At 40.8% G+C, this 16,158-nt stretch overlaps 1 protein-coding gene across 2 annotated transcripts in view; it reads left to right on the top strand.

Moving 5' to 3' along the window:
- The window catches only part of WDR63 (WD repeat domain 63), a 74,431-nt gene that overhangs the window by 19,855 nt on the left and 38,418 nt on the right, over positions 1 to 16,158 (top strand). For both annotated transcript variants that reach the window (XR_003912367.1, XM_029949382.1), the window contains exons 8-12: positions 4,284 to 4,400; positions 10,494 to 10,684; positions 11,618 to 11,742; positions 14,043 to 14,132; positions 15,953 to 16,039. Coding sequence is in view for 1 of the 2 variants with exons in the window: in XM_029949382.1 (XP_029805242.1) it covers positions 4,284 to 4,400; positions 10,494 to 10,684; positions 11,618 to 11,742; positions 14,043 to 14,132; positions 15,953 to 16,039 (610 nt within the window). In the remaining variant the exon portion in view is untranslated. The remainder of the gene's footprint in view (positions 1 to 4,283; positions 4,401 to 10,493; positions 10,685 to 11,617; positions 11,743 to 14,042; positions 14,133 to 15,952; positions 16,040 to 16,158) is intronic.

The following is a 16,158-nucleotide window of genomic DNA, read 5'->3' as shown; positions in this document are numbered from 1 at the left end:
ACTCAGGCCCAAAACTTTGCGTTTTCTTGGGTCTATCTTCAAAATACATCCACTGCTAGCACCCTGAACCAAGCCATCAACACCACTTGACTACGTTATTGTAATGCCTCCTACCGGGCTTACCTCTATCCACTCTTTCCCGCCTACATTCTATTCTCCATGGAAGAGCCAGAGTAATCCTGTTAAAATGCAAGTCAGATATGTCACTCACTCATCGAAACCCTCCAATGGCGTTCCATCCTACAGAAACCTACAAGGCTTCATATGGTCTGGATCCTCTCCCTTGTCCATCCAACCACACTGGCTTCCTTGTTCTTTAAGTTCACCAAGCATACTCCTACCTGATGTGTTTTTATGTTTACACAAGCATACTCATATGCTTACACAGGCTAATTTTTCCCCAGATATCCTTAGGTCTCATTCCCTCCTTCATCTCTGCTTGAATGAGGCATTCTCTGAAATAAATTCTTGTACACTGATCTTCCATGACATATGATGAGGTTATGTTCCAATAAACCCATTGTAAGTTGAAATATATATAAGTTGAAAATATCATAAGTTTAAATGCATTTAATACATCTAACCTACCAAACATCATAGCTTTACCTACTTTAATTGTGCTCAAAACACTTATATTAGGCGGTTGGCACAATCATCTAACACAAACCTATTTTATAATAAAGTATTGAATATCTCATGTAATTTACTAAATACTGAAAGTGAAAAACAGGATGGTTGTGTGGGCACACGAGAGAGAATCAAAGTACAGTTTTCACTGAACGCATATTGCTTTCACACCATCTTCAAGTAAAAAAAAAATCACACGTGGAAGCATTATAAGTTGGGGCCATCTATAAAAGCAATCACCACCATTACTATCTACCCCTTAACTCTATTTCTGTTTACATTATTACCACCACTGATATGTGTTTGTCATTGTCACTCCTCTCTCACCTTCCCTTCTGCCCCTCACTTTAAAATTCAAGCTCCATGAGACAGAAACTTTGTCTATTTTGTTTATTTCCACATCCTCAACTCCTAGGGTATTTCCCAGAACACATTTATCAAATGGAGGGAAACAAGTAATAGAAGAAAGGGGAAGAGACGGATCACATTTAAAGAAGAATGTGCAGAACAGATGACTGACGAGTTCAGTGTTAAGAGGAGAGCCATGAAATATACTGAAATCCTAAATGAAATATATGACCAGGAGATTCAGGAATAAAAAAACAAATAAAAAAACAGGCTTTTCAAATCATATAAACCAAGTCAGAAGCCATAAAAATGCAATGTTAAAGTCAGGGCACATATACATAGATACCAGGGGTCAGAATAAGAAATGGGTCACAAACAAGGGAGGCAGGTGAATAGAGGCCAGAATCAAAGGAGGTAAAAATAAAGACCAGATCAGTAGTCAAGTTTAGGCAGAGAATCAGGACACCAGAGATTCATAAATACCAAGATGTGAGGGCGAGACAGGAAGGAGAGTGGTAATGCATTAGTACCAAAGAAACTTAGATTTTAAGACAAATTGCTAAGCCGGGCCAGCCAGAGACTTCTATGTTCCTGCCAGGGTACAGAGAAGTGACAAGAATGAGTCAGCAAGGGTGGACTCAGGAGGCAGACTCAGAAAAGGGCAGTGAACTTCTAACACCAGGAACCCCATCATAGGACTGGAGACTTAGCAGGAGCTCACTGAATGTTGACCAATACAAGTGGACAGTTATAGCTATACAGGTGAGATAAACAGATGAGAAGTAAGGGACGGTCTTGACCAATAAAATGAAAACAAAAGTTGAATCGAAAGGTTCAAATTTAGGTGAGTGAGAGAATGCTGGTTCTCCTTAGGATGATCAGGAAATGAGGAAGGGTAACTAGTTTGGGGTGGAGAGAATGAGATACAGCATTGTGACAGAAGTTAAAAAAAAAAAAAAAGGTCAATGGTGAAGTCCAGAAAGGAATGACAGCGAAAGCAAATGTTCACTGCGTTCAGGGATTCTTCTAAGCACTTGGCATATGGCAACTCAGTCTCACAGCTGCACTCTGAGGTAGGCACTATCCCCATTTTACAAATAAAGAAACTGAGGCAAACTGAGGTGAGAAATTAAAGCTCAATGTTTGGGACATAATTTAAATCTGAAGCAATCACAAACAGATCTGCCGAGAAATAACAAAACAAATTGCGTGTTAAAAGTAAGAGCAACCCTAAGAGGATGCCTCTTTGCTGAGATCAACTGGTGCCATAAAATTTCTTACTTAATCCTATCCAGAAGATACTAATATGAGCTGGACAAAAGGTGAAGCTAAGGGTCACCTGGGTGGCTCAATCTGTTAAGTGTCCAACTCTTGATTTCGGCTCAGGGGACTGAGCTCCAAATGGGGCTCCATGCTGAAAGCGCTAGAACCTGCTTGGGATTCTCTCTCCTCTGTCTGCCCTTTCCCTGCTTGCACACTCTCTCTGAATACACGTAAATAAACTTAAAAAAAAAAGGTGAAGCTAACATATGAACCCAAGTCTCTCTGTTTCCAATACCAACATTCTTTCTTTCTATCCCTCTGCCTTCTGCTACGGATACTAAGCTAGCTAGGAGGGGAAAAAACGATTTATTAAACATAAGCAAAACTCTCTTTACCCTTTGATTACTCTTCACTTAATATATTTGCCTCTCACAGAGACGTTTCACTGACATTTGTTCAACATAGATTAAATACAACCTAATGTTTTTTTTGAGCACTTAAAATGTGCTAGGCACGATATAAAAAACTTTGCATGTATTAACAGATTCAATTTACAATGATTCTATGAGCTACGAACTTTAAGAATTTCATTTAGAGATGAATAAAAAGACACAGAGAGGTTAAATAATTAGCTCAGGCTCACAAAGCTTGTAGGTGACAAACCCAGACTTCAAAACCATGTAGCCTATCACCAGAGTGCACATTCGTTTTTTTTTTTTTTTCTTCTTTTTCATGGGAGAGGGTTTGGAGACTTTTTTGGCTTTAGGCAGGGAAAAGAATATCTTTCAAGTTGAATGTTTCCTGAGATACTTGCCCCCATTAACAGAAAGCCTTTCTTTTATGGTTGCTTTCTGTTTACAAATATTTAACAGCTTCTTGGCAGCAGGAGGTAGCGTGAAGAGCTGTGTACTTATGGCTCCTTTATCCCTTTCTGGGATAATGCTTCTGTTTTCCTAAAAATGGAAAACTTCATTAATTAATGTCCAACTTATTTGTAGTTTTAATCATCATAGCATTGCATGGGTTGATGCCTCCAGTGTTAACATGGATGGGGAAAGATATTTCTAAGAAACAAGGCAGGATACTTAAAACAGTGATGATAATCTATTTTTATGTATGCTAGAAGCAACCAAATATAACAATTTGAAGTCATTAAAACTATTCTCATTCATTCTTGATAGGTTTTCCAAGGGTCTATTAGTCATTACCCTTATTTGTTCACTAAAAGGCAAGTGCACACTCTTAATGACTGTGCCATCCAACCTTTCTACAGCCCCGTACCCTAAGATCAAGGAGCTCACCAGTCTAGGGGGTGAGACTGCCAACGGCCAAATGCAACAGCATGATATGTCCAGGGGTAGAGGTGAGCCCTGAGGGCAGACCGGAGGAAGAAGCTTTCAGAGATCCTGTTGCCATCACTGCTGAAGCGCAAAGTGTTTCTAGTTTTGTATATTTAGAGCAGAATTTCTGAGTCTCAACACCACTGAGATTTTGGGCTGGATAAATCTCTTTTGTGGGAGGCTGTCTTGTGCATTATAGGGTATTACACAGCATTCCTGGATTCTGCCCCCTATAGGAGGTAGCTCATCCCAATGGTGACAACCTAAAGTGTTTCCGGATGTGACCAAATGTTCCCAGGACATAGGGGTGGGGGAGGATTGCACTGGTTAAGAAACACTGACTTAATGAACCAAAGACGGAGAGAATGATAAACAAATGTGGCAAACTGTTAATTGATGAATCTGGGTGAAGGATCCTTGGATCCTTCTTCCAACTTTTTTTTAAGTTAAAAATATCTAAATAAAGATATAAAAAAATAAGAAATTCTTGATTATGTTGGAAACAAATACATAAATATTCAAAGTATTTCAAAAAGGCAGTCAATATCAACTGTCTAGGAGAAAGAAAAAAAATTCAATATGTAGAATTTGAATATAAAATAGTATCTTATTATTGGCATAGAAAGAAACCTTTGACATGTCACAACCTAAATTTACTTTTCTTTGATCTAATTTTTGGTATTCAATTTTCTTTTAATGTATTAGGACATATCCCCAAAATGTTGCTATACAGTATTATCCAAGAGAATTTTCAGAGGAGGAAAAAGAGATATTTGGACAATCTAAGCCTTTGATCAACTTTCTAAATAATGCATCTATAAGGTAAAAATTGTATCTTAAAAATTTAAAATAAAACATAAAATGTGTATGTGTACTTATAGTGATAGGTCTTAAAAATATGAAGAGTCATCCGATACTCATGGGCCTATGACACATCCTCAGTCTTTTCTTCCCTTCTATCCCCACCAGTGTGAACCTAGGAGATGAAAACAGCTGAGTGTGTGAGGATGTTTTCCTAACAGCAAGTGAACAATTATTTATTTACCATGGTTCTTTTTTTCTTAATGTTTATTTTTGAGAGATAGACAGACAGAGCCCAAGCAGGGGAGGGGCATATAGAGAGGGAGACACAGAATCCGAAGCAGGCTCCAGGTTCTGAGCTGTCAGCACAGAGCCCAACATGGGGCTCAAACTCACGAACCACAAGATCATGACCTGAGCAGAAGTCAGACACTCAACCAACTGAGCCACCCAGGTGCCCCACACCATGGTTCTCTTAAGTCTTTTTCTCTCCTCCTTACTCCCCTTCTTGGCTTCATTTACTTATGTACGATTAAAAGTTGAGGACACAGTGGATGTGGAGGATGTTCATGACGATGCCAACCTTTGTAAATGATAACCTGAAAGCAATTCGGATGTACCCCTGTACATCTTATTCCTCACCCCAATTCCTATGTTCCTTCCACTCTTGGTGGATCTGAGAGAGAGGTGTCTTCAGAAAGCCGTGTCCCCCCCTACCCCCACAACGGCTACTAGGAACCTGAGATTTCCAAACCAGAGAAAGAGCCTGACAAATTCTCATCAAGTCAATTATCAGAGTTCAGAGAAGCGGAACCAGTGGCGGACAGGTCTGCCAGAGGTACCTGTAGGCTGGTTTCCATTTCTTTCCAAAATAAAAAATTTGTTGGTCAAGTTCATACATAGCCCAGGTCTCACTTTTTCCTTTTAAGAAAACACCATTAATTTTCACACTGTGTAAGTGTTCTGAAAATTTTAACAACTCTTGAAAATGGTTTCCTATGTCTAGGGGGATCCTGGTTCAATAATTCACCAATGATGCAAAGAGAGTGCATTAAACTAAGTGCTTTATATATGTATAGCTATGTTTACTCTGGGTTAAGGCTTCTTGTGAAGTTTGCTAAAAGAGGGAACAAAGAGAGAAAGAGATATTCCATCAAGGCCTGACCACTGACAGCTGTTCAACAGGCTGCCCCTTGCTGGCTTGCCTGCCGTGTCACTGTGCCAGCCCCCAGAAGGACTATGGAATCAAAGCTAAGGGCAGCAAAGGAAATACAATGTCTTTTAAGAAAAAGCCAGAAACCCAGAGGCACGAACACAGGATTTCAGTTCCAGCAGGTCTCTGGAAAAGGTATTAAAGATACAGAAAAACTGGCAGAATTGCATCCTGTATATCTGAGGGCAAGGCTAGGGGGACACACTCCAAGCATAATTCCATGAAACCTCCAGAAATTGCCAGGGGGGGGGGCAATGTTTTTAAAAGGGGGTTGCTGTTTTGTCGGCTGCCCCTTGATTAGGGGAAATGAAAATCAGGTGAGTTTACGCCTGACTTTGAAGTAAGCCTCCTTTTCTTCTCTAGTGACAAAGTTAAATGTATTTCTGCTCAGCTACAGAACAAAACAACAAAAACAAAAGAACAGAGTGCATTAGCTATTTGCCACTCATTTACAAAAGCATGCTGTACTTTTCCTGTGGGGCAGTGAGAAACAAGAAAACCTACAGTCTCTCTTTTCCCATTTCAAGTTTTAGTAATTAAAAATTTTCCAGCTAAGAATACTAAAAATGAGAAGTCTGTCTATGTACAATCCATCTCAAGGGCATAAATGGCCTATAGCCAATTCTCAACTATCCACGTTATGTATTATTTTTAGACCCTTTATTCTTTTATTTTTATTCTTCCCTTTTAGCTGCCATGCTTAGAGAAAAATAGTGACCAGCTTCATAGTTCCCTCCCTGAAATGTGGGGAAGGAGAAGCCAGAACCGTAAGAAAAAAGAGGAAAATTGGCATAGGAATGACGGTAGCCCTGGTCAAGAATAAATAAACCCAAGTACATGTATCACTATCATGTTTCCCTCGCTAAAACTGTTTAAGGTTTACTGTTTTTAAAGGTGAATACAAGCCCGGTTCTGCTCTGCGGAGAGTGCCCTTTTAGAAATGAGTCCCTTTCTTAATAGAACTTTACCCACAACAAACCTGAGGGAAACAGTATTTGCAAAAGAAGAAAATGATTAAGAAAGGAGAGGAATTCTTAAGCAACTAGGAAACCCTCATTTTGCTGGGGGGGGGGGACCTTCAAAAGAAAAGTACTCACAGGCTTTAACTCGGACAACAGTTTTGCCAGCCTTCACCGCATCACCCTCAGCAACCACGTACTGACGTTAAGGGAAGTCAAGAAACAGGAAACCTGAGAAAAGGTGCCGTCTTCATTTCTCCCTTGTGGATTACTTCCCAGTTCGAGCTGAGAGGGAAGAATCGGGAAACCAGGGCAAAGGCCCCTGTCTATAGCTCCTCTCTTGGGAATTCCTTTTCCATTCAGGCTGTAACAGAAACACACACACACACACACACCCCAACATTTTGAAAATGCTGACAAACGCTTCTACCTGAGGCTGCAGGTTGTGAACCTACGCTACTGTAGGCTGTTTACATGTTAAGGTGTGTACGAATCCCCTGGGGATCTTGTTAAAATGCAGGCTGTGACTCATTTGAGGTGGTGTCCGTGTGCTTTTAGCAAACTCCAGGTCATGCCGATGATGTGGGTAGCAAGGTCCGAGTTGGGAAGATGAATTTAACCAAGAGTATTCAATTAAGCAGTGAACAGTAGTGTTAATTCTTTTTTTTTTTTTAAAGAGTGATGACAGAGGTACGGTCTGATAACATGAATCTTTCATTTTTTTTTAACGTTTATTTATTTTTGAGAGAGAGAGACAGAGATACAGCATGAGTGGGGGAGAGGTGGAGAGAAAGGGAGACACAGAATCTGAAGACAGGCTCCAGGCTCTGAGCGGTCAGCACTGACCATGATATCATGCCCTGAGCCGAAGTCGGATACTCAAACAACTGAGCCACCCAGGTGCCCCTGGTAGTGTTAATTCTTAATGGCAGGGGTATTAAATGGTTATCCTGCTTAATTACATTTTTAGGAACATCTATTATAATATTTAGAGTTTATATTTAATTGTCTAAAGGAGAGGTTTTTTTTCTTGTTTTAGAAAATCCATAATCAAGAACCACTGTTTTAAAATAATTTTTTTTTACATTTATTTATTTTTGAGAGGCAGAAAGCAGAGAGTGAATAAAAGAGGAGCAGAGAGAAAGACACACAGAATCTGAAGCAGGTTCCAGGCTCTGAGCTAAGTCTGCACAAAGCCTGACGTGGGGCTTGAACTCATGAACCATGAGATCATGACCTCAGCCAAAATCAGACACTCAACTGACTGAGCCACCCAGGTGCCCCAGGAACCACTCTTTGAGCTTACCACACCTATTTAAAAAACCAAGCTATTTGGGTAAAACCTTTGGTGGCATTCTAACTGTGGGAAAGTTCCAAAGGTCTTATGAGTGAGCTAGGTTTTCAAACCTAAACATATGCAGGGGCAATAAACATAACAGAAATATACAGTAACTATTTTTTGGTTTTGTTTTTTCTTTGTTTATAGTACTGATTATTTCAAGAACATACCCCAGTTTCATATTATAAACAAATGACTAAGTAATGGTGGAATAAGTTGGTCAAACTCACAGAAAATAGTTATAAGATCTAGGAGACAATATTTACACACAAACACACACACAACCACTTGAAGGCTCAGTAGAGTGACCAAAAGTAAGCAGAAACTGGAAGGGGGAAGGATGAGATGTTCAAGTTCACAGTGTTTTTTCTAGAAATACTGCCTAATCCACAGGAGGCTCAAGTGACAGAAACCAAAGGGTCAGGGGGAAGTCATGGAAAAGAGGGGACCGCAGACAGGCCGAGACCCCAGACCCACATAAACAATCTAACTAGATCCTAGGCTGCATGTTTAGGGGAAACCCCAGGGGAGTCCAGAACTACCAGCATCTAGAAGCTGAACACTTGAGCAGGGATTTCAGCTACTGTTTATTCTACATGGAGAGGAGAGGTTGGAGTTTGAGTCTAGCCAAATTAACTGTGTTACAGAACAAACTTCACTTTTCAGAGGAACAAAAGAGAATCCATGGTCTCTACAGCACATCATTTATAACATCCCGTTTCGTTAAGTATGTAAAGTCACTAAACATGTGAAGAAGCAGGAAAATGGGACCCTCAGCTTCTCCCTGACACCACCTCTGACACCAAACAAGGGTTTTTATTCCCCAACACCAAATACGTGGTGTCTTTTCCAACACCAACTCTCTAACTCTCAGACACTGTCTGGAGTTCGAGCAGACTCACAAGCTAAGGGGCTTGGTCTCACCGGCCTGCCGGTCGCAAGTCCCAGGGGTGCTACACCTACTTCTGACTGGCCAGCTATAAATAAGTCGGGTTGATACCTCTCCAGAATGACTCATCTAACTCAGGAGAGCGCTTCATTTACTATTACCAGTTTATTGTAAAAGAATGCAACTCAGGAGCAGTTGAATGGAAGGGTTGCATAGGACAAATTATTGGGGGTGGGAGGTAGGGGCCTGGGGGAGACGGATGTGCCAGCCTCCCAGCACTTTCTAGCATTCACCAACTTGGGAGCTCCTGCAGCAACTTTCAAGACTGGAACCTACCAAACCAGGGCCCTGTCTTATTAGAAGATGGACCTAGAGGCACCTGGGTGGCTCAGTCAGTTAGGCCTCCAATTTCAGCTCAGGTCATGATCTCGAAGTTTGGGAAGTTCAAGTCCCCCATCAAGCTCTGTGCTGACAGCTCGGAGTCTGGATGGAGCCTGCTTCATTTTCCGTCTCCGTCTTTCTCTGCCCCTCCCCTTCTCGCACTCAGTCTGTCTCTTAAAAATGAATAAATATTGAAAGAAAAAAAAGATAGGAGCCTAGCACTCAGAATGTTCTGAAAGGGTCAATATTGGCATTGTTAGCAGGACAGGTCCTTGGTTTAGGGGTTGTCTCCTGTACTGCAGGTTTAGCAGTGGGATGAAACACATTAGTGCCTCCACGGCGTTGCAATGACTAAAACCACCACCAGCACAGATGCACATAGATCACACTTCTAAATTCCAAAGCTCCCCATGAGAATCCTGTTGTACCTTTTATATACATGATATATAAATATATATTATAATCCTGATTAATATATAATCCTAAATATATGTATAAAATCCTGGTTATATTTTTGCATAATAATTAGTACATATGGTCATTTGGTACTGAATATGGCTAAGAAAATGGCATTTTCTGTTAGTTTGGGTTTTTCAGAAAGCAAATGAGACCAAGTTTAAAATAGAGGTTTACTGAGGGTCCCACTGTTTAAAAAAAATTAAGTTAGCAGGATTGGTGGGGCACCTGGGTGGCTCAGTCAGTTAAGCATCCAACTTTGGCTTGGGTCATGATCTCAAGGCTCGTGGGTTCGAGCCCCACGTCAGGCTCTGTGCTGAGAGCTCAGAGCCTGGAGCCTGCCCTGGATTCTGTATCTCTCTGTCTGCCCTTCCCCTGCTCATGCTCTGTCCCTCTCTCTCCCTCAAAAATAAATAAACTTAGAAAAAGAATAATAAAGTTAGCAGAACTGGGCAAGGAGAGCTTCAGCAAAGTCGTAGGCCAAGGCAGCAGGAGGCTCCAGAGGGAACCTGCCTGTTGGACGAGTCCTGGGGGAGGCAGCACAGGGCAGGGGGGTGTCCCTGCAGCTGTCAGCTCAGTCATTGCCCCGGCAGAGCACAGCCTTGGCTGGGGAGCCCCAGCCCATCACGAAGGTGCTCCAGGCCATCAGCTAACAGCATCCTCGCACTAGAAGTTGTTCTGAGTAGCACACAGCCAGGAGGTTTTATTTTCTCATAAGTCATTTATTTCACATGGGGGTAATCATTAGTTACCAAGTATAACTGAGGACATTTTGTTTCATCCCATATGAATGAAGTAGGAGGAGCTGCCGAAAGACAACATCGTTGAATACTATAATCCAACATCTTGTGTTGTTGTTGTTTTCCTAACAAAATAGTGTTGAAATAGCCCTGCAGCAAAATGAAATCATGAACACATTTATTGATGACTGGAAGAACCTGGCAGAAGAAGAAGGCACCTTTGAAGACAAGACTGATACCCACCTAAAAGAGTACCAGTCCTTTACCGACCTTCATAACCTAGCAGAGACAATGGTCACTTCCGTCTCCTGGCATCCGACTATCTATGGTGAGATGATGTGACTGCAGTTCTCTTTGGTGAGGGTGAGGAAAGTCTGTTGCTTTTATATGTAAAATTCCACACTAGCTCAGTTCCTCAGCTTCAGTAAGAAAACTTCCAATTCCTGGGTGCACCTGCCGGCTTCTTTCTTGGCACCCCTGCAGTGCTGTGCTCTCCCAGAACCACACTGTGGCCTCTACAAGGACAGAACCAAAGCTCAAGCCAGGGAAGTGACTGGCTCAAGTCACCCAGCTGGTGAAATGCTGAATTTGGATTTGCCTCAGCCTCCTGGGACTCCCAAGGCTCACTCCGTTCCACCTGATACTCTTCCTCTCTGATTACTAGGCAAGAGAGGAAACATACCTCCTTTACTTTTTTGTGGTGGGTGGGGGGAGGAGCAAAGGTTCTGAAGCCTGTTCTGCGCTGACAGCAGCCAGCTGATGTGGGGCTTGAACTCATGAACCCCGGGATCATGACCTGAGCTACAAAGTAGGTTGCTCAGCCAACTAAGTAAGCCACCCAGGCACCCCAAACACACCTCCTTTAAATCACTTAGCAACCAAGGCAAGCGGGGGTGGGGGGGTGGGGGGGTGGGGGGGGGGAGTGGAGACCATGTGCAGAGAAAAATGTACTTTCCCTCTTTTTTCTTCCTCCCCTCCCCTACATTAGCCCTTTTCTCACAAAAATTTTTTTTCTCTTATTAATCTTCGAAGAAGTCCATCCCCATTTGGACTAACCACCTTTCAAGTGCTAAATACGCAACACGTGGCTACTGGCTACTGTATTACACAGTAGAACTCAAAGAGACTCTTGGTCTCTTATTGAATATATTTGTTTCAACAAACTGGAAATGAATAGTGACTATGCAGAGCAATAAAGCCTACAAACACTTCTCAATGCACAGTTGCCGCAGCGTTTAACTCCTAATTGTGTTTCAATCAGGGCTAATAGCTGTGTCAGTGGCTGTTAGACTCTCCTTTGAAGACAGAGTCCACTTTTCCGGTAAATTATTGCTGCAACCATCACTGATTCTTTTCTGGAGTTTCTCCGATCCCATACATCCTCAGGTAATCAAGGAGAGTTGCCCACGTAGTCTAAAAATATCAAATATTATGTTCACATTTCTCTTTAGCGGTTTTAATTACAAAATCACTTAATATGGTAAGCCTTTGTATAGTTAGGCTTTCTTCAATTCAGAATTTGTCATCAATTTGAGCAAAACTAAAGTTTACAGTTTATTTGAACAAATCAATATGTTATTTTCAAAAAAGATCTTAAGAGGAATGTTAACCCATTTTTCAAAAGCAAACTCTTTTATGGGTTTGCTTTAAATACTATTTGTTCAAATGCAAATAAATTTTAATTTCACATGAATTTCCTCAGTTCCGAGGATCGCCAGTAAGTGATGGTAATGAGCACAGACACCTGTGCAGGAAATAACAGGCGTGTGAGGTGGGGGTGGGGGTGGGGGTGGGGGCCCAGAAAGCGTACAGCCCACCCGTGGGGACAGCGATTCTTCAGCTCTCTCACTGCCAGTTGGTCCTACTTGCCAAAGGAATCCAGATCAGAAATTTTGAGTGAAATCTCCCAGTATAAATAGTTCAATGAAAACCAAACCAAACGGACAAATCAACTCAAATAAGGCCGAGGACTGGATTTGGCCCACAGGGTTCTGTTTCCATCATCTGCTCAAAAACAGTTTTATTTAAAGTGCTTTAAGTGTTAGATTAAGTTTTTTTTAATGTACTTAAATATAATATTTTGTTTTTATGAAGTTTTATATAATTAAGTCTTTCCCTAATAAAACCTAGTCTTCCTTTCTTCCTTCTTCCCTAATTCATCTGAATTCAGGCAGTTTTACTATAATAGATTGGAGGACTTTTTAATTATTATAGACCTAGAGGTCAAAATGACAGATCTCTAGTTCTTTCTTGTCAGCCTACTTACCACAAAAATGATGCCATTCTCTCACTGGGGTTTTCTTTTTTTTTTTTAATAGTTTATTTTTGAGACAGAGACACAGCACTAGTGGGGGAGGGGCAGAGAGAGAAGGAGACACAGAATCCGAAGCAGGCTCTAGGTTCCAACCTGTCAGCACAGAACCGGACGTGGGGCTCAAACCCACGAACCGTGAGACCATGACCTGAGCCAAAGTCAGACGCTTAACCGACTCAGCCACACAGGCACCCTCACTGGGGTTTTCTAACATTTTCTAGTGGAGTAGAATGACTCACCAGTCTACAACACGGAAGTGTGGCTGAACTTTCAGGCAAAAAGGAATAGGAAAGAAGGAAATTTTCCTCTATTTTAAAAACTAGCTTTAAAAAAAACAAGCAAACAGGGGCACCTGGGTGACTTCAGTTCAGGTCATGGTCTCACAGTTTGTGGATTCAAGCCCTGCATTGGACACTGTGCTGACGGCTCAGAGCCTGGAGCCTGCTTCCGATTCTGTCTCCCTCTCTCTCTGCCCCTCCCCTGCTTGTGCTGTATCTCTCTCTCAAGAAAAAAACATTTAAAAAATTTAAAAAACAAGCAATTTATTTAAAAAATAATGCAAATGATTTTCTTTTGTCTTTGTTCTATCAAAACTATAGGAGGATATTCTTTAAATTTATTTTTAAAGTAGAGGTTTCTCTAGAATCCACAGAGTACCAAATAAACAAAGATGATTAACTCCAAGTCCAGGCTGAAACCTTTAGCTCGGTGGTGGCAAACCAATGGCCTCCTGGCCCCGTATTTCTGATGGTTATGTTTAAAGAAGAACCGTAACCATGCAAGTATTTTGCTGGTGGTAACATATTAGCACAGGTGCCACAGAGATTTAATATACCTATTCCTTCCAAGGCTTCCTTCTTACTCTCCAGGCACTTGAGTTGGTTTACTTCTGTGTTCTTCATTGTTTTAAAATTTGAATGAGTATCAGTGGCAACACCTTTATTTTTTTCTCATTCAACAAATTTTCTTTTTGAGTGCTCAGTCGGTGCCAGGCTAGCTAGACAGCAGGGAACAAAACAGACAAGTATCTTGTCCTCACAAAGCTTACCTTCACATTTCTCAGAACACGAAGCTTAGTCTTTTTGTCTATAAAACATTCTAACGTCTCTCAGGAATGACCCATGGAGGGTGGAGGAAGGGGAGACCTGGTGCCCTTGAGAATGTTCCTCTCTCATACCCGTAGCTCAAGTGCACAATAAAATGGAGCAAAAGCATCTTCCCATCCAGAGGTAGGATTCTGGGAATAGACTCTATGTCCATATTTCTTATAGAGAGCTATAAAATTCAACTTCTGATTGTCTCAATATTATTTTCTCATTACGATCTTAATAGGTTTTCTCACTCTCTCTTGAATTTGGGGGGTTTGCTTTAGTTAATGCTGGAGAGCCCAGATGACATCTTTTGCTTCAAGTTCTGTCCAAGTGACCCTAACATCATTGCTGGAGGCTGCATAAATGGGCAGGTATTTATGCATTGTTTTCAGCTATTTATTAATTTAGACAATATTCTGTAATATGTTTTGATTGGTAGGGTTTTTTTTTTAACATAATGGATTCAATTCAGCAGAAGGAAAGCATGTCAATCGTGTGCCAAGAACTGGGGTATATAGATATCTTAGACATGGTATCTGCTCGCAGTGTCCAGGATAATCTACTTATAACTGCAACAAAACAAGGTCAGATCTGTTTGTGTTGTTGGACTAGAACTGCACGTTGTACAAGATTCAACAGAAGACCAAAAACGCAAGTATTAATACCTCGTGGCCAAGAGTCCTCTTCTAACATTTCTCTGGTAATAGCAGTCAGGGACTGGTCCAGAATTTGAACACTGGAAAAACATATATATATTACTGAACTGATATATGTAAAATTTGATACCATATTTGCTTTGTTCTTCTTTTCCTTTTTTTTAAAAATATTTTTATTTATTTTTGAAAGAGAGGACTAGGGAGAGGAACGGGGGGGGGGGGCGGCGGCGCAGTACTGAGGATTTGGAGCAGCCTCCGTGCTGACAGCAAAGAGCCTGATGCAGGGCTCAGCCTCACGAACCATAAGATCATGACCCGAGCTGAAGTCCTACACTTAACTGACTAAGCCACCCAGGAGCCTCTCTTTTCCTTTTAAGTTATCTAAGTTATATGAAATTTAGATCATGTCTTCCAATTGCCTAGTTCTCTAATAAAGCAAAACAAAAAATCTTAAAGCTGTTTCATGATCAGAATTTAAATTCACTGTGACCCCATAAGTTTGACCATTAAGGGTATATGGTCTTCTGTTGTGTGGCTAGGAGAACTTCCTTGTGATTGAAAATTTAAATGCCTACAACATCTGTGACCATTTATCCAGAACCAAAACTACTGGAAAACAAAATTTCCCCCTCAGTTTTTTTTAACAGTAACTGGTGGTCAGAATGATGATCCAGAGCCCATCCTCCAAATGGGGGATTTGTAAATCCCCTCCTGTAAATCCTGAAATGCTTTTAGTTTCTCAATATGAGGGTGATACAACTCTGTTTAAGAATATTTTAGAAAAAGGGTGCCTGGCTGGCTCAGTCAGAATAGCACTGGACTCCTGACCTCAGGATTGTGAGTTTGAGCCCCATGTTGGGTGTAGAGATTATATAGAGATTACTTAAAGAAATAAATAAAAACTTTAAAAAAGGAAAGTATTTTAGAAAAGCAAATGATGACAATAAAAATCACTCACAATTCTGTAATCCTGACATTTTAACATTTTAGTGGGTTGAAATGACTTTTAATCATTGAAAATTAATTTAATTTAGTAAGGCACATTCCAGTTTATTCTCATTTTTCCAAAAATGACCAACTGTGTAATTTTGGAGTTGGCTAGAATATTCAGTAAAGTAGAAATCATCATTTTCCCCCTTTATGGACAATCAAGTATTTGTGCTTCTGGAGAACCGTCAAAACATCTCTCCCCACGGTTACAGCACATTCCCAAAGACAGAGGAAGAATCTTCCCGAAGCAGAGGAGATTGCATACTGTTTATCTTTGAGTCTAAAAAAACTACTCGTCTTTATTAACACAAGCATAAGCACTAAAATCAAAGTGCTAAAAGTACTTTTATGGAGGAAAAAATATTCTTTTCCCTATTAGCTTTAGAAGTTGCTGACTTACTAAGGATAGAGGCTAAATTTGATTATCCTTCAGCGTCATTGATTTACTGGTGTGTATGCCAATATTAATAGGCTCTTAAAAATCTTTAAAACCCAAATAGCTATTTCCTGAGAATATGTTGTAATAATATTTATTTCTGTTTTAGATTGTCCTGTGGGATATTACTGCACATGCAGATCGCATAGAAAACATCAAGACAGGAGGTAGCAGCAGTAAAAAAGTCACGCTCAAGGTTAGTTTTTATAACATTTCCCTCACAAGTTTTTTCAATTCAGGAGTTCATCAAAAAGTACATGACAGAACTGCCAAGCTAAATAAAGGCTCAAGAGAGGTGGGGGGAAAGTATTAATT

This window comes from Suricata suricatta, chromosome 8 (genome assembly GCF_006229205.1).
Source record: "Suricata suricatta isolate VVHF042 chromosome 8, meerkat_22Aug2017_6uvM2_HiC, whole genome shotgun sequence".
Lineage (NCBI taxonomy): Eukaryota > Metazoa > Chordata > Mammalia > Carnivora > Herpestidae > Suricata > Suricata suricatta.
The sequence above is the reverse complement of the archived record's forward strand: the minus strand, read 5'-3'. Positions and strand labels throughout refer to the sequence as shown.